The sequence below is a fragment of the Pinus tabuliformis genome, chromosome 8, assembly GCF_031772625.1.
Source record: "Pinus tabuliformis cultivar Carrire ecotype Pingquan chromosome 8, CPIR1, whole genome shotgun sequence".
Taxonomy (NCBI): domain Eukaryota; kingdom Viridiplantae; phylum Streptophyta; class Pinopsida; order Pinales; family Pinaceae; genus Pinus; species Pinus tabuliformis.
The window spans coordinates 1,464,483,997-1,464,508,232 of record NC_142294.1 but is presented as its reverse complement, the minus strand read 5'-3'; the positions used below and the strand labels follow the sequence as shown (position 1 = coordinate 1,464,508,232).

The 24,236-nt window shown below is 41.5% G+C and overlaps 1 protein-coding gene across 1 annotated transcript; it reads right to left on the bottom strand.

The window, feature by feature from the left end:
* Positions 1 to 22,864: 22,864 nt before the first annotated feature.
* Positions 22,865 to 23,437, bottom strand: LOC149241338 (18.1 kDa class I heat shock protein-like). The gene has a single exon (XM_089367503.1). It carries the CDS (start codon positions 23,354 to 23,356, stop codon positions 22,880 to 22,882), a length of 477 nt encoding a protein of 158 aa, XP_089223629.1. The 5' UTR covers positions 23,357 to 23,437; the 3' UTR covers positions 22,865 to 22,879.
* Positions 23,438 to 24,236: the final 799 nt, after the last annotated feature.

The following is a 24,236-nucleotide window of genomic DNA, read 5'->3' as shown; positions in this document are numbered from 1 at the left end:
TCATAAGAAAAGCGTATTTCCTTTTGACAGTTGCATGTGCCACCTCTGTAGCTCAAACTGAAGTGCTCCAAGAGAATAAGATCAAGTTTATAGTCCAAATATTATTATGAGACAATAATATTTGACTTTTCTATTTTTGACAGCCAGTCTAAAAATAGACTTTGATCACTCACACTGTGATCATTCACATTTTGATAAAAAATAGAAGTCCATCTATTTTTCCCAACTTGACCAATCATCCATAAACAGCAACCTGCAATCCATAGACATGATCCATATGTCTAAAAATAGACATAGTCTAAAAATAGACATAGTCTAAAAATAGACTTGCGCCAAAAATAGCCTGCGGGCCCACTTAGTGAAGGCGACTCTTTTCACTAAGCTCCATCATCTTGTTGTATTCTCAACAAGCATTTCTTGTTGCACACTTTTCAACAGAGTGCACAAACTCTTTTCCTCTCGAAGTCTTGACCTCTCTGGTCTTTAATGGGAGGAGCCCAATGTGGTACTCAATTCCCGATAGATCCTCTCAGGGATTGCTTGAACCTCTCAAGCTGTCTGTCTGCTCGATGTTGCCTTTGCTGCAGGTCAGCTCGGTCCTCTATCTTTCTGCTTTTTGCTTCACTATCTCTTCTTTCCTATGTCGTCGTTTTCTTCTTCTCTCAGTGTCGTCTGTTTTCTGTCTGTTCATGGCTTTAAAGCCAATCTGTCTCTGACTGTTCACTTCCTCTTCCGCCCCCATCGGATTGCCTGCTACTGCTTGCTTGGAGTTCCCTGTCTCTGCGTTATCATCAACAACTCACAGGGAGTGGCCACTTGTCCTCTTGCGAACTGCACCAGCTCTTTCTTGTTGGTTTGGTTTTTCGATTACACTGTGGAATGACTCATCCGTCATCTCAGCATCAAATCAGACTTCAGGATTCTTTATGTCGCGGCTTAATCCCCTATCAAATCCGGTTCCTCCGTCGGGCGTGATCTCCGCCGTCAGATCTGGAGCCCCTAGATCCTACGACATTCGCTCATTTCGTACAGTTGACTCGCTCAATCGTTAGCACATGATAAGCAGTGGTTTTCTCTCTCATCCGCCTGCCACGCGTCGGGTGCTGAACGGAATCACTCGTTTTTCTCCAAATCCGCTTACCACCCAAAGGTGCCCCAGGTATACTACTGGTTTTGGAGCGCGAGACCTGCCTTTCACCTTAACGCTTTCCCACGGTTTCCCGGCTTCCATGCGACCAAGCGCTTTGGGGCTTTTTCCTTCTCGAGGGGTTTTGCCCATGCATCAGAAATGGTCTCCTTTTCCCAATCCAAGCTTCCCAAGTGCTATTTTTGCCTCCTGCGCAGTCTCCATGGGCCTCGGTCAGCGCGCTTTGACCGAGGTCCTCGTTGTTCCTCGTTGGTTGCAAACTGCCACTATCAGAGGTCTTCCTGACCGCTCTTTGTTCACAAATTCGAAGTTTGTCCTGTTCAGATATAGTTATGGCATCTTGATTATTTTTCATGGATCCAATTCGAATCAAGCTTGCTCACTTGTGCACTTATTTTTCTTTTGATGAGGTTTCTTTTCATACTTTTTGCAACAATTTTGATATTTTCATTCTTTTATTGTATTTTTTGTTTTTCTATTTTTATAACATTTTTTATAACTATCTAATTTATCAAAACTATTTATATTACAACAACATCTTTAGAAAAATATATTGTGAAGAATAAAAAAAAGAGTTGGAGGAGCATAGGTATGATTGACGAAAAAAAATCATGTTGATACTCAAATAATAATTTAAACCCAAAAAAAGTCATATTAATACTGAAATGATAATAATTAAACCCTATCAAACCATTCCTTAATCACTTAAAAAATTATTAAACATACCAAAGACTCAAGTTTAAGTTTACTCCTTAGAGCAAGTATCCCCTCAATCTCCATTGTCAGGAATAATAAATGATCCTTTTTCTTCCTACGGGATAGGGGATTTTAGAATGGAAAGCAAACTGAAATCACACTCGCTCATTGTAAGAAAAAAAAAAACATATGGATGTTCATGAATGCCTTTTAAACATTCTCATAGCTAGAAAATGTGAATAAACTTTAAATCAAATATCCTAAACTAAAGAATGGAAATAAATTCTAAATCAATTGGCATAAATTCCAAATCAAATACATTTAGAACACATTTTAAAAGTGAATAAAGTTTAAATCAAATATACTAAGCTAAAGAAAAAGTTACAAATTTATATGGCCACCTTAAATTACAAATGTGGGATCATATATGGAACATAACGTTGTTCTAGTTGTTCTGCTTAGTTATCACTCGAGATTGAGAATCTCGTCGAAACATGAAAATTGTACACCTGTAACCTCCAGACCATACCGAAAGCAAGTTTTCAATTTTCACTTTGCAATCTATTGTTATTTAAACCTTATCCATCCAGAATCATCCTACGTAATTCGGTGTTGTTTCTCCAGAATCATCCAAGGTAATATGTACTCGAGAAGAAACAATATGGATGTCGGAATTATTGTGTGATGATGTGGAGGTGTCGAGCAGAAACGATGTGGATGTCGGAATTAATGTTTGATAATGTGGAGGTGTCGAGAAGAAACGACATGGATGTCGGAATTAAAGTTTGATGACGTGGAGGCGTAGCTCCTGCCACGGAGGGACGGGACGGGACCGACATCCAATTTTTTTTAATTGCATATTTTCACGTTCAAGTATTGGAAAATAGAAAAATGTTGTAATTTCATTATATTAACATGATCGATCAACCAGCGCTGGGTCTTGCAGTATTCCAAAATTATACATGCCACGATTATTATTGTTTATTGTTTTATTTGTGGAATTACGTAGATGCATATAAAATATATATAGGTATCGTTTTCAATATTGGGATTTTTTTAATTGAAAATATGAGTTTTGAATCTGGTTTCTAGGATGGAAATAGATTTAACATCATAAAATTTTTTAAATATCTAAAATCTTGAAACTTGACTATTTAAATTTCAATTATTTTATGGGTAAAATTTCCCTTCTCATATTTATAATAAATTGACATATATTTTTTTTATATATCTATATATTATAATATAAAGAAGATCTATTTTTTTCCTTCCGTGCATGATATATTTTATATCATTACGATATATTTATGTTGGGTTTTAATATGTTATGATATAAAACATATTCTAAAAAAATATAAAAATGTAGAATTAAGATAAATTTGCATCCGTTTTTAATATGTTAAGTGTCAAATTCACATTAAATATGAAAAATTTTAATATCAGCTCGCTAATAAACAACACATCATTCAAATATTTTAAACATAAAACTTTTTGGAAATCTGAAATTAAAATGAATTTGCCTCCATTTTTAATATCTTAAGTGTTAAATTCATATTAAATATGTATAAAAAAATTTGTATCTACTTGGTAATAAGCAACACATCATTCAAATATTTTAATCATTAGATATTTTATATTTCATTGCATTATCCAAAAGAACAAATAGGCTCTTGAAATATTTCAATTAATTTAGATAGATATAGTTTTTTTTCTTTAACATATTTAAATGTATGCCATATTTCTCAATGTATGTTTATATTATAATTAATATGCAAATATCTATTCTAACTTTACAATTAACATAGGGATAAAATTTTGATCTAGTTTGGGATAGATTTGGAATTATGAATATATTTAAGTTGTTTTTAATATGATACATTCTAATTTTATGTTAAGAATTGAAGAAATTACAAGTATTCTTTATATTGGAAAGTAAAACATATTTATGGAGAAAGTGAGATTTATATTTTATTTCTAATTATTTTATATTTTTGTATATATTTAAGTTGATATAAAACTATTCAGATTCAAACAATGTCATTCATGTTTTTGTTAAGATCACAAAACATCTAGAGAAGTGGTGGTGTCTAAATACACAATTGTTGTGATCCCAATCACCACTGGTACAAATTAACATGAAGCTTTTTAGCCTTTAAATAGGCTACAATAAAGATAAATACTATGGCAAAACCATGGGTGCTCATAAACCGAGAGCCAAAAAACCACCAGTATCTTGATTAAGTTAAGTTTACCTGAACCACCATAACAATAGCCCTGAAATTTTCTAAGGGAGATTAACTTGGTTCCATTTCTTAACCTTCTCATAAATGAGATGTCATATTCTCTCCCTCAAACCAAGATACTAGTATACCTACTAGCCTAATACCTCTCCAAGTGGTCCATTCCACAACTTGATGACTCCATCCACCATTGCACTGCAGGTATGTCTGATCAAAGTATTGAGGTCTTATAACAATGTGAGCTCTCATGCAACATGTCTGTCCAGACATCAAGTCTTATAACTTCCTAAGGGAATATACCTACTTGTGACAAGATTTCACAACTTGGATCAAAACCCTTAGGGTTTTCACACATCACATGTTGGCACCTTCACTTTATACCACTCCATATTCATTCTTTCTATTATCTATACCACCTCTCTATATATCTTTCCTAGTCCATAACTTGATCCGTCGTTTCAACACAACTTGCACTTGCTTGGTCCACACAATCTCTCATTATCAAGCACAACATCTATCAATTTAGTCGGAATCATTCTCTTTTATCATAATAACCACACCATTTCACAGCACATACACATGCTCTACCAGGTAGCTTCTCCATGGCCTCCAAAACATGTTTTCCATGTTACTTTACAAGTCTCAATAAGACCCTTCTCAACCATATGGCCTCGTTCCTCTTATATCAATAAATCGTTACCTGCAATGTTCACTTTAGATCTTGTATGCTGATTTACAAATGGTGCTCTATACAACATTCCAACCATTAATGGATCTCAACCCATGCACAACACCTAACTACCATTGCTATTGAAAGATACTTGACCTTATCATCCTCCATGTGGATCTCAAAATAACAACAAGCACTTAATGCACTTAGCCACGTGCAAGCTAGTATCTTTTTGGTGCCATAACCCACTGTTCTTGTTCAAGAAAACCCAATTTATATCCATTAACAATCCCTACTCCAATAGATACTCCAACTACAGGAGAAAGCACTATAGTGTGCCGACACTGCAGGACACTTTTCCTATAATTCACCATTCTCCATCACTACTGCCAAATACACAAGCTTGTCATGTATGAGTTAATGACCTTCAAAACCAACCTATGCCCCATGGATCCCAATTGCAACTCATTCACCTTCACAAACACATGTTAATTGCATAATGAATTATTCTAGTCTTCTTCAACATTTTACAGACTACCATCCCACCATTCTGTCAATGCAGATTTTGTTTGGATCACCTCATGACCCCCTTTCTTGTAGAGTTTACGATCAAAACAAATCTTTCTTCAGCCATTTGAAGAGGATGAGCCTTTACGCAAGCCTAAACCCTAACAATTGCTTGCATGTAACACAACATCGTGTTCACCTTTCTTCTAACATTGTTTCCTTGTAGCAGCACTTTTAATCTCAAGAGCCCTTCAAATCCCTTAATGTCATTTGAGCCAGGTAACCGTAGAAATATGTCTATATAGATATGGTAGTATTCTCTTGTATGGATTTTCATCCATAACCCATAAGAACAACAACCTTAGTCATAGCCTAAGCTACCACGATGGTTATTTCTATTCCAAAGGTAGTTGTCACAGTTACAAAGATGGTTTTAAATCTAGTGATTCACCAGCCTATAGTTTGTTGACATTGGCATGCATAATCTTACATCAACCTGATAACTTTCCCTTTGTGCACCTACAAAGAGAAATTTTTCCAATGTTGTGTCCCATTCTCTAACTTCAAATCAACAATGTTTCTTTCAATCACTTTCCTGATCTACACTCAGGTCTCTCCATCCACTATGCCAAAACAAACCCAATAGAGGTGTCCCCTTGAAGCCAACACTTCACTCTTTACATGTTTATCATCTCCTTACTTTGTTGGCTTCTCTCCACGCAGGCACACTTCACATTGTATGCTTCACGTTTTTTGCATCACCACAACCAATCCTTTGTTGTACTTTCCTCCAAATGCATATGTGTTTTTTCCTTCACACGTTCTACTGGCTATCCATGCTTCACACTCAACTCTAGGCTCTCATATTCACTAAGATATTATAATTAGCAATGTAGCTTTGATACCAATTGTTGGGATCACAAAGCACAGAGAGAAGTGGTGATGTCTAAAGACACGATTGTTTGGTCCCAATGGCCACTAGGACAAATTATCATGGATATTTGTTGCCTTTAAATACGCTAGATTAAAAATAAATATCATAGGCAAAGCCATGGGTGACCAATCCTTAATTGTACTTTCCTCCAAATGCATATGTATTTTCTGCTTCACACATTCTACCAACTATCCATGCTTCACACTCAACTCTAGGCTCTCGTATTCACTAGGATATTATAATTACCACTGTAGCTTTGATACCAATTGTTAGGATCACAAAGCACCGAGAAAAGTGGTGATTTCTAAAGACACAATTGTTGTGGTTGATGAGCCCCAATTTTTGGTACAATTTGGGCTCATTTGGCCTACTTGCTCTGCTCAAACCATTAATTTTTTATTGCTTATGCATTCATTTCTTGGTTTATTCGTGTTGTTTGTAGGAAGAAGGGTAGGCATTCTATCCACGTGACTAATACATGATGTTTTCAGGTTTTGGCATTAAAAGGGAGCAAAGACCACGAGAAAGGAGACAAGGAGACAGTGAGGTGGCACTGCTGGTTTTTAGGAGAGGATGTCCACGGTCTTGGGGACCTTCCTCGTGATTCCCACCATAGCTCCGAGCTCCAATCAATCTCCCCACCGAGCTTAGAGGCAGCCAACTGTTCTACGGGAACAGCAGTTATAACTGTTCTACAGGATCAGCAGTTTAACCTTCAGTTGGACAGCCGAGCTCCACAAATCAAGGACACCTGTTGAATGATCATTTTGCATAAATACTGAGGTCGTAGCCTTGGATAGAGGCTTTTTGAACGTTTGTATTGCTCTTGTAATTTGGAAGTACGAGCTACAGCTCGGTGTTTTGTTCCTTTTGTAAGCCAGTTTTGGCATGACATCAGATTTTCGTTTATGAATAAAGGCAGGAAGATTTTGATCTCATTCTGAGTTTCTAAGGGAGCTATAGCTCTCAGGTTAGGGCCCAACCTGAGAGCAATAGATCTCCTCGGTGTTGTAATGTTGTTTGCATTTCGTTCCAGCACTTTGAGTTTTTACTCTAACATGCAATTCGAATTTACAGTCTGTTAATTTAGTCTTTTTCATGAGATTGAATAGGATTAGTTTATGGTGAATTTGTTTCCAGTTGCTTAGGTTAGAAGAGGATAGATATAATTCATTGGAGCTCCAGAAAAAGGTTGTTAGAGCTCACTGCGATCTCTGCTTAGGGATTGGGGTGCAGTCCCTAACCAACTACCAAAAAGAAACGCAGTTCTTCTCACTTCCATGCAAGCTGCAACATAGTCATTTTCGTTGAAGATCCATCCATGCACTTTTGATATTAAAGCATACTTCTACATTCCACTTCCATGCACGAGTTTCTTTTCACGGTTTTCCATTGCTGATCATAGGTTTAATGGCACAGTTAACATAGGTTGATGAATTCTCGTTTTGGTGCATAAGTCATTTGTTTCATTTACGCTGCTCCATATCATTTCACTTCCTTATTCTTCTTCTTGAACTCTCCTCAAGCCACCCACTCGGCCTTTGTCCAGCTCATTTACCCTCCAACTCATCCATTATTCACTTAGCTCCATCTACTTAAACTTTCGTTGATCCCATCCTTACAACCATCAACCCACTGTATGCACTCTTCCTCCATCTGACTTCTCTGCTCCTGAGCCATCACTAGTTCCATCTCCATCTCACCTATCCTCCCACACCACTCCAACACTTCACCATCTCCCAAAACTTCCTCGGTCAAACATCCTGTAGAATTGCACAGACTTCCTGTAGAAATCCCTGAGTTTCCTGTAGGATCCCCTGCAGACTTCCTGTAGAAGCCTGCAAACTCGGTTGCTGAGCATCCGAACGTGGTAGACTTCTGTGGACTGATGCTGGAGACCCTCTGGGACCTCCCTTAGCCATCCTGACCTTGCCCATGCTTTCCTTCCATTCAAACCGCTCCTGCACAACCAAACCCTAATCAAAAGCATCATCACAATAAATCCAACCACTTAATGAAAAAATACAAAAACATGTCTTTTCAGATGCAAGTAGCTTAGATGCATGTATTTCAGTTCACTGCAAGTAATGGCATTATTGGTAGTGGTTTCATTCACAGTTTTGCATAGTAAGGGTCTAGCTAGTCAAATTAGGGTTTACTAGGGTTTCCATGCTTTGTTGGCTTTCAGTTTCCTTTTTGCAAAGTAGGCTAGCTTCCTTCGAGATAGCTTTCGTCCATCACTCATAAAGCTTCTTCTGAGAGCATATAGAAGTTGGCTTGAGCCCTAGCGGACTTGTGCCAGCTGACCAAGTGACCGCTGCGACAAGAGCTAGTACTTGTGCATACAGCACCGTCGCTTCCAAGTTTGTACGAACTACCGGGTTGATAAAATTAGAGATAGGAAGCTCCAGGAGTTGTAGCATTATTGCTACAATACTGGAGCCCACCATCTTTTTGGCGCCGTTGCCGGGGAAGCGTCAGAGTATTAGTAATTGTTGCTTTTCTTCTACTTTCTTACTCTTGCCTTCTGCCAAGTAGTTTACTTCATTTCCATTCTGCAAAAGTAGCATAGATATTTCCTGCTTTCATAGATTAGCATTTCCTACTTTCATAGATTAGCATTTCTTGCTTTCATAGATTAGCATTTCCTTTCTGCAAGCGTAGACTAGCATTTTCATTCTTGCAATTTCATTTGAGCAAAGTAGAATAGTTCTTTCCTGCTTTCAGTTTAATTCTGCATCTTTCATAGTTAGTGTAGATCAATCTGTCTCAGTTTTGCAGGTACCAAAAGAAAAGCAAAGCAAAAACAATCAAAAGAAAAAGAAAGTCTTTTCCATTTCATGCCTCGTAGGAACCGAGATAGATCAGGCAAATTCCTACCAAACACCCCCACCACATCACTGAGTCACCCTTCTCTCTTCTTTGGTGACAGTGACCCAGAAGAACCTATAGGTGAACATCCTGAGATATCCAAAGATCCTATAGTAGAAGAAGAGTTAGAGACCACTCCATCTGAAGCTATGGCTGATAATAGAAGAGACGATGAGAGAATAGAAGGTGCATTCCCCATCCGAGAGACCAATGGAGAGATGAAAATGAAGAACATTAGCCCCTCCGCCTTACCTCACTTCCATGGGCTGACCACTGAAGATCTGGATACCTTCCTGTTTGAGTTTGTTGTCCTTTGTAGAACCTATGACTATACTGAAGATGAGAAAAAGTTGAAACTTTTCCCTTCCACTCTTAAGGATGCAGCACTACGCTGGTTCATGGGCTTACCTAGGAATAGTATCACCACTTGGGCTCAGATGCAGCAAGCTTTCAACACCAAGTACCGGGATTACTGTAGGTCCAAGGAAACAAAGGGGGAAATCTTTCGGATGTCCATGGGAAATGATGAGTCCTTAGAGGATTATGAGGAGAGGTTCCAACTAAGCTATAAGCGGGCCAGGTGCACACTTGACCCTGAATCCCTCAAGTTGGTCCTACTCCGAGGAGTCCCTGAAGACCTCTTAGATACCCTTCACATGTTAGCTGGGGGGGACATTTACCAACTACCTTATGAGGACATCAAGACTGTGTTTAGAAACCACTCCAGGGCAGCTCGGAAACGAGGTAGAGGAAACCACCTCTCAACTAGTGTCCCTTTCTCCAAACATGAGCTTGCAAATCAATTAGAAGATCTTAAGAGTGAGGTGAGACAGACCATTGCCATGCAGCTTGACACATTCAGGATTCAGCAAAAGAAAGAAGAAGCTGAGAGAGCCTTGGTTGTCTTCTGCCCTAGGTGCACAAGGAGACACCCTAAGAACGAATGTCCATTGCATTCGGTTGAAGTGTGTTTCGTTTGTGAGGAGGACCATCCCACAAATCAGTGTCCAACCTTACCTGGGTTTAAAGCCATGTACCAAGGGGCAGAAGCTCCCACTGAACCTCTCTATTACCTCAACCAAAGGAGGCCACAGGGATCTAGACCTTATCAGCAGGGGATGCAAGGGGCATCTCAAGCTTATTACAGCCCCAACCAATCGACTCCTATGCCTTCCTGGGGTCCCCCTGCTCATCCTTCATGGTCCATGCCTCCTCCATGGTCTTATCCACCTCAGTACCCCACTCAACCTACTTCTCATTCATATCACTCACATGCCCAGCCACAGCCTCAATGGAATGCACCTCAGTCGGGGTGGAGGTCCCAATACAACACTCCTCCTGCCATCTTGCCTCCACCACCAGTTCAACCTCAGCAATTACCTCCTGCTCCTCCAAGGCAACCTCAAATGCCTGCTCAACCGAACCCGAACCCCAACAATAGACAGGCCCAGCAGGTATACACTGGGGAAACCTCATGCCCTACCTATGCTGTGGAGATCCAGGAGATCAATCTTCGATCTGGAAAGACTCTACCAGATCGTCAACCTCCTCCCCCAGAGGATGAGGAAGATAAACAGGAAAGTGAACCGAAGGTTATTCCACCCTTTCCTGAGAGACTAACAGCCACCACACAACCCAACCCAGAGGAGGATTAGCTTCTGGGTGAGCTCAAGCAGTTGTGTGTAAAAATACCACTTCTCCAAGCCATCAAGGATGTGCCAATATACAACAAACTGGTTAAGGAGAAGTGTTTCAAACACCCAGGCAGACGAAAGAAAGATGCCTCAACTATCAATGTCATAGGACAACTGTCTGACCTTATGATAGGACAAGTCATCTGCCCAAAGTACCTAGATCCTGGAAGTCCTGTAGTAGATGTTCACATCAATGGCACCATTATACCTCACACCTTGATTGATCTGGGGGCTGCCATTAATGTGATGACCAGGGATACCATGCTTAAACTTAATCTTCAGGGTTCCTTGAGGAAGACCTCGACAGTACTGCAATTAGCAGATCGCTCCACCGTGACTCCCGAAGGGATTGTGGAGGATGTCTTGGTCTCTATTGACTCTTGGGAATACCCTGCAGACTTCCTGGTTCTGCAACCAAAGGCCAAGCTTACTGGATATCCTCTCATTTTGGGAAGGCCTTGGTTAGCTACTGCAGATGCTTACATAAGTTGTCGTGCAGGAAACATGACCATCAAAAATGGTCCCATGTCCAAGCAGCTAGTCCTATACCCTCCTGCCCAACCCTCCTTAGAGCATGACTTACCACTCTGGTTGGAAGAAGGAGAGGAGGACGAGGTGTACTCAGCACCTATGTGCACCTTAGATACCACTAGAAGAGACCCCCCAACCGAGGATGACTTGATCGAGACCTTGATCCAGAATCCACCTTCCATTGCACTACCCTTAGAGAAATTAGTGGAGGATGCCCAAGCCAGCACCTTAGTGGATCTTTGTACAACCAACCCTGTTACTCCCAGAGTCAAGAATGTGGAGTTCGGCCCTGAGAAAGCATTGAAGATCAGCTCCTCCCTATCTCCTTCCCAGGAAAAGGAGCTGTGTAGTCTGTTGGCCAACCACCTAGATGCTTTTGCTTGGAGCTATAAGGAAATGAAAGGAGTCCATCCTTCGGTCTGTACCCATCATATATACATCAAAGAGGATTGTAAACCGGTTAGGCAACCTCAGAGGAGAATGAATCCAGCCCTTAAGGACATTGTCAAGGAAGAATTGCAAAAAATGTTGGATGCCGAGTTCATCTACCCCATCTCAGATAGTGAATGGGTGTCCCCTCTAGTGTTGGTTCCCAAGAAAAACGGGAAATGGAGAATCTGTGTGGACTACCGAGAATTGAACAAAGCTACCAAGAAGGACCATTTCCCTCTACCTTTCATAGATCAAGTGTTGGATGGACTGGCAGGAAAGAAGTTCTTCTCTTTCCTGGATGGGTTTAGCGGGTACAACCAAATCCAAATTAGCCCGGAAGACCAAGATAAGACCACCTTCACTTGTCCTTGTGGTACCTTTGCCTATCGAGTCCTTCCCTTTGGGCTATGCAATGCTCCTGCTACCTTCCAGAGGGCTGTCTTGAGCATCTTCTCGGAGCTGGTCCATGATGCAGTAGAAATCTATATGGATGACTTTACTCCTTATGGGGCCAACTTCCAGGAAGCATTTTCCAACCTGGGAAAAGTCCTAACCAAATGCACCGAGATGAACTTGTCCCTTAGTCCTGAAAAATGTGAATTCCTAATGACTGAAGGGACCGTGCTAGGCCATACCATTTCTTGCCAAGGGTTGCAGGTGGATCCTAACAAAATTGCTCTCATCAAGAGGGTTCCACCTCCCCAAAAGGTAAGGGATGTCCGGAGTTTCTTGGGATTAGCAGGATACTACCGGAGATTCATTAAAGATTTCAGCAAGCTAGCTTCGCCATTGTTTGGCCTGTTGGCAAAAGATGTGGAGTTTAATTGGACTGACGATTGTCAGAGGGCTTTAAATGAATTGAAGGAAAAGTTGGTGTCATCCCCAATCCTGAGAGGTCCAAACTGGGCCCTACCTTTCCACATCCACACTGATGCCTCGAACAAGGCCATAGGTGCAGCTTTAGGACAAGTTGAGCAAAAACTTCCATATGCCATTTACTTTGTTAGCAAAAACTTGTCCAAAGCTTAGCTGAATTACACTGTAACCGAGAAAGAATTCTTGGCTGTGGTCCATGCATTGAACAAGTTCCGACATTATATTACTGGTTACCAGACCTTTGTACATACTGACCATGCTGCTATTAGATATTTAATAAAGAAACCAGATGTGAATGCTCGTATTATTAGATGGTTACTTTTATTGCAGCAGTTTGATTTGACCATTGTTGACAAACCAAGTAGAGAAAATGTTGTTGCTGACTTTTTATCTAGATTGGATTTGTCTGCAGATGAGGATGGAACAGTGGATGACCAGATGCCCGATGAACATCTGTTTGCTATTTCAGTACTCTCTCCATGGTTTGCTGATATAGCAAACTATCTTGTTTCAGCACAGTTCCCTCCACACCTATCTTCCAGAGAGAAGAGCAGAATCATCAGAAAAAGTGCCTCATTTACTTGGATCGGGGGCAATCTGTTCAAGCTCGGCCCCGATTAGATCTTAAGGCGTTGTGTAAGGGAGGAGGAAGTCTTTGATATCCTCCTCACTTGTCATGATGGGCCTTGTGGAGGACATTTTGCAGCAAAGAGAACTGCCTTCAAAATCCTGCAGGCAGGCTACTATTGGCCCACACTTCATCAAGATGTCAGAAGATATGTCAGTCAGTGTGACCAATGCCAAAGAATGGGGAAACCGACCCAAAGGGATGAGATTCCTCTCCAACCTCAAGTGACTCTTGAGCCATTTGAGAAGTGGGGCATGGACTTTGTGGGCCCAATCAACCCCTCTTCGAGGCAAAGGACTTACATCATTGTGTGTACTGACTATTTGACAAAGTGGGCCGAGACCAAAGCAATCAAAGCAGCAACAAAAGAAAAGGTGGCCGAGTTCCTAAGAGAAAACATCTTCTATAAGTTTGGCTATCCAAGAGAGCTGGTCACCGATCAAGGGAGCCAGTTCACCTCCAACCTGGTTGAAGATCTACTAGCTCATCACAAGATCAAGCATAGGACTTCCACCCCTTATCACCCGCAAGCAAATGGGCAGGTGGAAGTCACCAATAGAGCATTAGAAGGGATCTTGACTAAGGTGGTGAGCAGCAGCAGAAAGGACTGGGCAGATCGCCTGGTTGAAGCCACATGGGCTTACAACACCACTTGGAAGACCACCACCGGCTTCACACCGTATGAGCTGGTCTATGGGAAGAAAGCTTTGCTGTCCATTGAGTTTGAGTACAACACTTTGAGGATGGCGGCTCAGCTGGACCTGGATCTCAGCCATGCACAACAAGAAAGGCTACTGCAGCTGAATGGCTTGGATGAGCACCGAATGCAGGCCCTCCTTCACTCAGAAGTGGTTCAACTTCAGAGAAAGGTGTGGCATGACCAACATCTCCATGACAAGCAATTTCAGCCGGGAGATTGGGCTTTGTTGTATGACTCCCGATACAAAGACTTCAAGGGGAAGCTGAGAACCAGATGGCTAGGACCATATGCAGTGGAGAAATTCCATGACAATGGATCTGTCCTCATTCGAACCATTGATGAGGAAGCCATTCCCATGCTTGTCAATGGGCATCGATTGAAGATCTACAGGAGACCTCTCTCAAGACAAGAGTTCATCAAAACCGTGGAGAAATCTGTATTGGTCCTAGAGAGGGGTTCTGCCTCTGCTTTTGGCATACCCTGAGGGATATGAAAAAAAAAAATAATAATAAAGATCCTTGGGTGAAAACCTCTCTGAGGCACCCAAGGCAGGTGGTAGGGGTGAAAACCTCATTGAGGCGCCCCTATTGTCTTTCAAAAAAAAGGAGAAAAGGTTTTAAAAAGATCCTTGAGTGAAAACCTCTCTGAGGCGCTCAGGGCAGATGGCACGGGTGAAAACCTCTTTGAGGTGCCCATGTTATCTTTCAAAAAAAAAAAAAAAAAAAAACAAGAAAAAAAAAAAAAAAAAACAATAAGCAAAATATGGTAAAATTGCATGCAGGTTGCAGATGTTCTATGGAGGAGAGGAAGCCCTTCAACTCAAAGCCAAGGGTCCTTATCATGCTGTCAAGAGACCTCACCAGCACCTCCTCCAAGGGTACCCATGTTTTTTTCAAGGTATGTGCAATTTTATCATGGTTTGAGTCCTCTACAGGAAGATGCAGTCTTTCTACAGGAAGATGCAGTCTTTCTACAGGAAGGCGCGGATTTTCTACAGGAAAGTACAGACTTTCTACAGGAAGGCCGAACTTTCTACAGGAAGCTCTGTGTTCTACAGGAAACTTCCTGTAGAAGTTTGGGACGGCTCAGAATTCATCTTAAAAGGAGATTTAGCGACTACGGATTGGTTTGGATGCATGCAAGCCTCTGTTGGCACCTTTGCACATCACTGTCACCTTGCTCCACCATCCTTGTCGACATGCAACCAAGTTCCCTGCACCAACAAAGAAGATCGATGAGTTCTCGCGGGAAAAGCCATTTTCAAAGATAAACAAGCGCTGAGATCTCATACCACAGGCATCAAGAGCTCCGGGAACGTGATTGAACGGCCAGATCCTCCGTCGTGCAGCATGCACCCAAGGAGAAAGAACTGTTACGAGACACCTCGCGGGAATCCTGTAACAGTTCAACCTGCTAGAGTGGATACCATTCACAGCACCGCCATCTGCAAGGAAACGCGGGCGCATGCAACCCAAGCATCCACTCCATCGTCGGCAGCCTGTAACCACGAGCCTCCGGGTCTGTGTAAGTTCGCATGCAGCAGGTAGATCCACTCACCATCGTCCAAGAACTGGAAAAATCGTGTGCAGCCACGCAGGTAAGTGTCTCGACCCTTCCTTCCATCAAATCGCATGAATTTTACTTTGAAATTGTTTGCACAGCGTAAAATTGAATGGTTGAGCGGCCGTATGGCCAGTCGACTGGCCACGTCGGCTAGTTAAAGTGTAATTGGATGTTTGGGTGGCGGCCACGACAAAAAGAATGAGCGGCACGCATGTGAGAACACTCCCGTCGGAAACAATGAGTTTAACAGGAAAAGGCAGCGGCAAATCTGTGGGAATGGATGCGGCAGCAAGTGAATACGCAGGCGAATGATGGATGACGTCACCCAACGGTCCGGCGGGGACAGCTCATCCCCCGCGCCACGGATTGCGTCGATTCAAAATCTAATCGGCTAGATCATGCGCATGCATTTATCAACCACCACTTCAAACTCGGGTGGCTATTCTGATCTCCTCTGCACTTTGATACGCCGAGCTGTTGGCTACCAGAACGCCGGTGAAGCACACCTCGAGCGCGGGCCAACTACAGTCCTCCCCGAGAATTGCGCACAGTTTCTACAGGAACACAGTTCTACAGGAACGCAGTCTCTACAGGAACGCAGTCTTCTACAGGGAAGCGGGTGCCTCACGAAAAAAGGTGGCACACCTATCTTGTCAGCAAGAGAAAAGAGGATGAAGAGCAGAATGGACAAAGCTGAGGTGGTCCACATCAACCCAAGTACCTCAATAGCACCGGCAACCAAAGCAAAAAGCAAAGCTCAGGAAGGCAAGCAAGCAGAGGTGGAGACACCTGTGTCTACAGGAAAGCAGAAACAGGCTTCTACAGGAAGCCCGAAAACAAAAACAAAGGCTTCTACAGCAAGCCCGAAAATCATTGAGAAAAAGGCTTCTACAGGAAGCCCAAAAACAAAGACAAAGGCTTCTACAGGAAGCCCAAAAATCATTGAGAAACAGGCTTCTACATGAAGCCCGAAAACAGAGACAAAGGCTTCTACAGGAAGCCCGAAATTGCAGAAAGAGGCTTCTACAGGAAGCCCCGAAAAGGCGAAACCCAAAGAGAAGAAGGTGGACATTCTGGCATGGGAGGCAGCAGCTGTATTAGCTGGCCTCAGCATGCCACCTAAGCCAAAAGAAAAGAGGAAGAGGGAGACCCCTCTATACTTTAAAGCTCGCAGAAGTGTTAGGATAAAGACGGGCAAGCCACAGCCTCAATCCAGTAGCCCAATCGTCATCAAAGATACACCTGCTTCTCCCAAGGAAAAGCCACCCTCCAGGATCACAGTTACCTATGAGAAGGGGAGTCCAAAGAAAAATACGTGGCAGGAAAGGTTAGACCTGTTGACCGAAAAAACTCGGCTACAGGAAGCTGAAAATGTTCTACAGGATACTCTGGCCCGGCTACAGGAAACGGAAAAGAGGGAAGGAGAAGGACTCTCATCACCACCAAGGGAGGGTGAGGTAGAACCACCTGAAGAGATAGAAAGGGAACATATACCAGAACCTAGCCCTTCACCTAATCTGAATTCATACTATACCTTTTTAGAGGCGGGCAAAATCATACCGCAGAAATTTACTGTGCCTTTATTTTTTGCATTAGAGGAAGAAAGAGTCCGTTCCCACACATGGATGCAGATCGCCAAATCAAAGGGTGTGGCGGACATAGGCCCTTTACAAGAACAACTCAAGGAGGTCAGGAGTGAATTCACCATGGCTAAACATGTGGCTAATTGCCAACGTGTGCTTCTACAGGAAGAAAATCAGAAGCTGAGATTGCAGCTACAAGAACTAAGGGCAGGGGCAGGAACATCCTCCAAGGACATCACAAATGAGCAACAAAGCAAAAAGGAGCTGACCACCAGCCTTGAAGAGCCAATGACACTTCTACAGGAAGCAGAACAACAAACAAAAATTGAAGTGCAAGCCTTAAGAGAACAGCTGCAACAAAAGGAAGCACAATTGGCCTGCATGGCCAGTTGGGCCATGGAGGCAATTCAGTGCAGACCACCTGCAAAATCCTATGGATTGTTCTTAAAAGATCAATGGTTGCAGTTCCAAATAAACACCTTGGCACAGAGAGGTATTTCACATATCCAAAACCCACAACAATTTTCTGAATTGTGCAGTACTAGTTCGTCAGAGGACAAAGCCAAATTAGCAGAGTTTTACCTCCACAATTTGGCTTTGCCTAATGAAGTCTCCTGGGATCCCAATATTGCCTTGGGTGATATGCAATTGATGGCGTTCGCCTCATGGTTAAACCATGAGGATCAAAGAGCAGCTGAAGCAAAATCGGTCATGAACCGAGAAGTGAGCGAGCCACTGTTCATTCGACCAGAACTAGAGGATCCGGTGGCACTCATCTCAGCCCACCAACAGTTGGCTACGGATCCCACAGCTTCCTTGAGATTTATGGACCAACAGGCCCAAGCCATAGCTCACTTTGAAGACATGGAAAGGTTGTTGGGAGAAAATGCTGCCCAAGCATGTGCACGCAGATGGAATACCCTGGCACACAACTTGAAAATCAGAGAGTACCATACCCCCATTCGGATGAGGGAAGCTTTGGCAAGGGTTGAACTTTACAAGAAGTCCATGCAAAGCCTCCAGGCCAGCTGGATTGGCCTTAAACTCAGCCCACCACTACTGCTAGGATTGACTGAAGGCAATACCGAGGAGGATGACAGTCAACAATGGGAAGAGGTGAACATGAAAGCAGGGTTTCATATCCATAGAGAAGACACTACCACAGAGCCTTGGGATGCAAGGGAAGCAGTGAAAGCAATGAAGGATGAAGATTTGGACTAAGGTGCTCAAGGATGAGCAAATAGTTTAGCTGGGGGGTGATGATGAGCCCCAATTTTTGGTACAATTTGGGCTCATTTGGCCTACTTGCTCTGCTCAAACCATTAATTTTTTATTGCTTATGCATTCATTTCTTGGTTTATTCGTGTTGTTTGTAGGAAGAAGGGTAGGCATTCTATCCACGTGACTAATACATGATGTTTTCAGGTTTTGGCATTAAAAGGGAGCAAAGACCACGAGAAAGGAGACAAGGAGACAGTGAGGTGGCACTGCTGGTTTTTAGGAGAGGATGTCCACGGTCTTGGGGACCTTCCTCGTGATTCCCACCATAGCTCCGAGCTCCAATCAATCTCCCCACCGAGCTTAGAGGCAACCAACTGTTCTACAGGAACAGCAGTTATAACTGTTCTACAGGATCAGCAGTTTAACCTTCAGTTGGACAGCCGAGCTCCACAAATCAAGGACACCTGTTGGATGATCATTTTGCATAAATACTGAGGCTGTAGCCTTGGATAGAGGCTTTTTGAACGTTTGTATTGCTCTTGTAATTTGGAAGTACGAGCTACAGCTCGGTGTTTTGTTCCTTTTGTAAGCCAGTTTTGGCATGACATCAGATTTTTGTTTATGAATAAAGGCAGGAAGATTTTGATCTCATTCTGAGTTTCTAAGGGAGCTATAGCTCTCAGGTTAGGGCCCAACCTGAGAGCAATAGATCTCCTCGGTGTTGTAATGTTGTTTGCATTTCGTTCCAGCACTTTGAGTTTTTACTCTAACATGCAATTCGAATTTACAGTCTGTTAATTTAGTCTTTTTCATGAGATTGAATAGGATTAGTTTATGGTGAATTTGTTTCCAGTTTCTTAGGTTAAGAGGATAGATATAATTCATTGGAGCTCTAGAAAAAGGTTGTTAGAGCTCACTGCCATCTCTGCTTAGGGATTGGGGTGCAGTCCATAACCAACCACCAAAAAGAAACGCAGTTCTTCTCACTTCCATGCAAGCTGCAACATAGTCATTTTCGTTGAAGATCCATCCATGCACTTTTGATATTAAAGCATACTTCTACATTCCACTTCCATGTACGAGTTTCTTTTCACGGTTTTCCATTGCTGATCATAGGTTTAATGGCACAGTTAACATAGGTTGATGAATTCTCGTTTTGGTGCATAAGTCATTTGTTTCATTTACGCTGCTCCATATCATTTCACTTCCTTCTTCTTCTTCTTGAACTCTCCTCAAGCCACCCACTCGGCCTTTGTCCAGCTCATTTACCCTCCAACTCATCCATTATTCACTTAGCTCCATCTACTTAAACTTTCGTTGATCCCATCCTTCCAACCATCAACCCACTGTATGCACTCTTCCTCTATCTGACTTCTCTGCTCCTGAGCCATCACTAGTTCCATCTCCATCTCACCTATCCTCCCACACCACTCCAACACTTCACCATCTCCCAAAACTTCCTCGGTCAAACATCCTGTAGAATAGCACAGACTTCCTGTAGAAATCCCTGAGTTTCCTGTAGGATCCCCTGCAGACTTCCTGTAGAAGCCTGCAAACTCGGTTGCTGAGCATTCGAACGTGGTAGACTTCTGTGGACTGATGCTGGAGACCCTCTGGGACCTCCCTTAGCCATCCTGACCTTGCCCATGCTTTCCTTCCATTCAAACCGCTCCTGCACAACCAAACCCTAATCAAAAGCATCATCACAATAAATCCAACCACTTAATGAAAAAATACAAAAACATGTCTTTTCAGATGCAAGTAGCTTAGATGCATGTATTTCAGTTCACTGCAAGTAATGGCATTATTGGTAGTGGTTTCATTCACAGTTTTGCATAGTAAGGGTCTAGCTAGTCAAATTAGGGTTTACTAGGGTTTCCATGCTTTGTTGGCTTTCAGTTTCCTTTTTGTAAAGTAGGCTAGCTTCCTTCGAGATAGCTTTCGTCCATCACTCATAAAGCTTCTTCTGAGAGCATATAGAAGTTGGCTTGAGCCCTAGCGGACTTGTGCCAGCTGACCAAGTGATAGCTGCGACAAGAGCTAGTACTTGTGCATACAGCACCGTCGCTTCCAAGTTTGTACGAACTACCGGGTTGATAGAATTAGAGATAGGAAGCTCCAGGAGTTGTAGCATTATTGCTACAATACTGGAGCCCACCAGTGGTCCCAATGGCCACTAGGACAAAATATCATGGATATTTGTTGCCTTTAGATATGCTACATTAAAAATAAATATCATAGGCAAAGGCATGGGTTCTCGTAAACTACTGGTCTCTTGACCAAGTCAAGTTTACTATGACCACTCTCCATCTCTCCGATTAATGCAACCTAAATGTGTTGTCTAGAGTCTGTCTCTCAACAATATATGCCGGTGGAAAATTAAATGAAATATGAAGAATATATGGTCATCACTGTCGATGTAATGATTGATTCATCCCATCATTATTGCTATGAAAATATGTTCACTGCGACGCATTAGTAAAGGCTTCTTACTCTTCTGGTGGCACTCTCTATTGTAGTCATCACAAAGTTGAGAAGGAGAAGGCTGGATGATTAAGATGAAGATGAATAGAATTTTTTTTTACTGTGTTGGGACTGTTAGTAGCAACGGATTCTACTTGTCAGGTAAAGGGAACTCGAAACTTAGAGAATGGAGTACATGACCATCCATGTAAGCTCGACAACTTTATCGGAAGCGGAGGAGGCTTAGAAGGAGGTGGCGCAGTCGGTGGTGGTGGCGGGTTGGGAGGAGGAGCTGGAGGTGGCTTGGGCAGTGGTGCTGGAGGTAGTTCATGGAAGAGTTTTTTAATGGCTTGCACACATCCAACCTTTAAGAAACCTGCCTTCGATTTTCTATGTATAGATGTAAATCAATTGTTGAATGGTGGAAGAAATCTCCTGCCTCCCTATGCTGTGTGCAATGAACGACTAGAAATGGGAATCAAGTCATTGGAAGACGTAAAGCAATCACTTGAATAGGCATTTCAGTGCCAATACCTCAACTGAATAAGCTTTTAAGCGAGATCAACTGCTCAAATGGGCTTGGTCTCAGACTTCTCCAATGGGCTTGGTATCAGACCCATTCAAACTAATGTACATCACATAAAAATTTCATTTATAAAATCGTTCAGCGTATTTTCAGTTCACGATTTAACCCTCAGTGCAAAACACGAAACCAAAATCATTTTAATATATACATATTTCCGTACTTAAATGCCATGATCACAAAATAAAAAGCCAACTATTTTAGCCAATTAAATGAAAGAAAATTTAAATTAATATTAATTTAAAAAACAAATATTTTTTTTATAAAGTAAACCTTGTAAAACACAGTTTAATTTTTGGTCCAACACCAAATAATTCATAATCAACATGTATATTGAATACGACACACCTACGAGCCGCAGGATAATAAAAAGATGTGATCCCTCTCAATTCTTATTAAATTTATGGTTAAAATGAACATATACTAATCTAATAGATTTAAAATTAACTTTAATACTTTTACCAATCTTAAACTCATATTTACTTTAATACTTTTACCAATCTTAAACTCATATTTACTTTACAATTAACTTGTATATTAAAAATAAATTATTAATCCATCTAAAACACTTAATAAACTATTAACCATCCATTAAAACACTTGATAAACTATTAAACAACGATTCCTTAAAACATTTGATAGAGTATTAAACATGCACTTTTATATCTCCAAAAAAGGAGAAACATTAATCCCATCTAACATTTCCTTAAATAAACTATTAAATATACAAGGGGTCAAAGTTTGCTCCTTAGAGCAAGCGTCCCTTCAATATCCCTAGTCAATCATATTTGATCCTCTTTCTTTCTGTGGATTGGGATAAGGGAATTTATTTAAAAAAACAAAATGAAAACACGCCCATTGTACAAGAACATATGGATGTTCATGTATGCCTCTTAAACATTCTCACACCCAAAAAGTGTGAATGCACTTTAAATCAAATATTCTAACCTAAAGAATGGAAATAACCTCTAACGAATGAAAATAAATTCTAAATCAATGGGCACGAATTCCAAATCAAATACGTCTAGAAAAACACAAATTAAAAGCAAATACACTTTATGTTTCCTTACATTACCAATGTGGGCACATATATGGGTTCGTGTTAGTTATCACCAGAGATTTTGGGGGTGTTTCACCGTCCATATTATTCGATAGCACTCTGCAGACCCGTTTAATAACAATGGAAATTCGTTATTAATGAAAACCTTTTACGCAGCACAGCATATGCCCTGACCCTGCGTCTCCTTTTACGCAGCACAGCATGTGCACAACAAATACAAACTCTTATTATATTATTGAGAAACGCACAACACATACAAACTCAATGTAAGCGATGTAACAACTGGGAATGGGAATGGTAATGGGAATTGAGAAACGCACAACACATACAAACTCAATGTAAGCGATGTAACAACTGACAATGCGAATGGAGGTGTTTATTTTCTGGATTGGTTAATGGACGGAGGCTTACGACACACATCTACACATTCTGTAACAAGTACACCCTACTGCAACAGCAGACCGAATTTCACCTCTTCAGTCAGCCAGAGATCTCGATGGATTTGGGTTGAGGAGGTTGGGGTTCTGCCTGCTTCGGCACTGTCACTGTCAGCACTCCATTTTCCATGCTCGCCTTGATCTCTTCCATCTTCACATTCTCCGGCAGCCGGAAACGCCGAAGGAATTTTCCACGGGATCGCTCAATGCGGTGCCATTTGTCGTTCTTGTGCTCTTCTTCTTTGCTGCGCTCCCCGCTTATCTGCAGAACTCTTTGGCCCTCTTCCAACTCTATTTTCACCTCCTCTTTCTTCAAACCTGGAAGATCAGCTTTGAAAATGTGTGCCTCTGGCGTTTCCTTCCAGTCGATCTGGGTATTGGCTACCGCAGAAGCTTCCCTTACAAATTGCCCAGATGGTCCCCCGCTGGCCAGATCTGTGAATGCTTGGAAAGGATCCCATACTTCCAAGGAGAAGGGATCCACTGACCTCCTGCCGAAAATGCTGGGAATTATCGACATTTTCAACTAGTAATGAATTACTGCAATATATGCGATTGGAATGAATATAGAAACACAATACTCTGATCTCAGTGTTTGGATTTCAATTTCAAGATCGATCTCGGATTATACCAGAGGAGATGTTGGTTTAGAGATGTTGGTTTCTATTTTTATAAGATGAGGAGGAACAATCTAGTCGACTCTATCAGACGGGTTCGAGAGGATTCTCAAATGCTCGCAGGATACTTCAGTATTATTGTACACCTGTAAGCTCCAGACCATTCCGAAAGTAAGGTTTCAATTTTCACTTTGCAATATTATTGTTATTTAACCCTTGTACATCCAGAATCCTCCAGGTAATTAGGTATTGTTTCTTCAGAACCATCTAACCTTTCACATTCTTCAAGAAGTATAGCCTACGGTAACCGATGTTGATGATGTGGAGGCGTAGCTCCTGCCACGGAGGGACAGGAACGGGATCTGACGTACAATTTCTCATTGGCTATTTTAACGTTTGAATATTGTGAAAAAAAAATAAAAAAATTAATTAATAAATAAGAAGCATAAAAAGTTTTTTTTTTTTTTTTTTTGCCCTTTTGTTGATAATTTTGTTTAAAATTTTAAAAGTTCAGATTAAATCGTTTAATTTCTGAGGAAAACTTATTTTAAATAATAGAAAATTAGAAGAGAATTTTATTTATTAATTAGATTATGCCAAACGAAAATATTGTAATTATGAAATATAAGCAATTCTTTTATGTAAGTTTAAATACACTGTATATCAATTAACCCGATCAACCAGTGCTGGGCTTTGTAGTATCTGAAAATTATTTAAATCCACTTTATATCAATTAACCGGATCAACCAGTGCATATGAGCAATCCTCTATGTAAGTTTAAAT

What these genes read in the sequence shown, in the direction of transcription:
- LOC149241338 (XM_089367503.1), bottom strand. Translation starts at nt 23,356, where the DNA reads ATGTCGATAATTCCCAGCATTTTCGGCAGGAGGTCAGTGGATCCCTTC.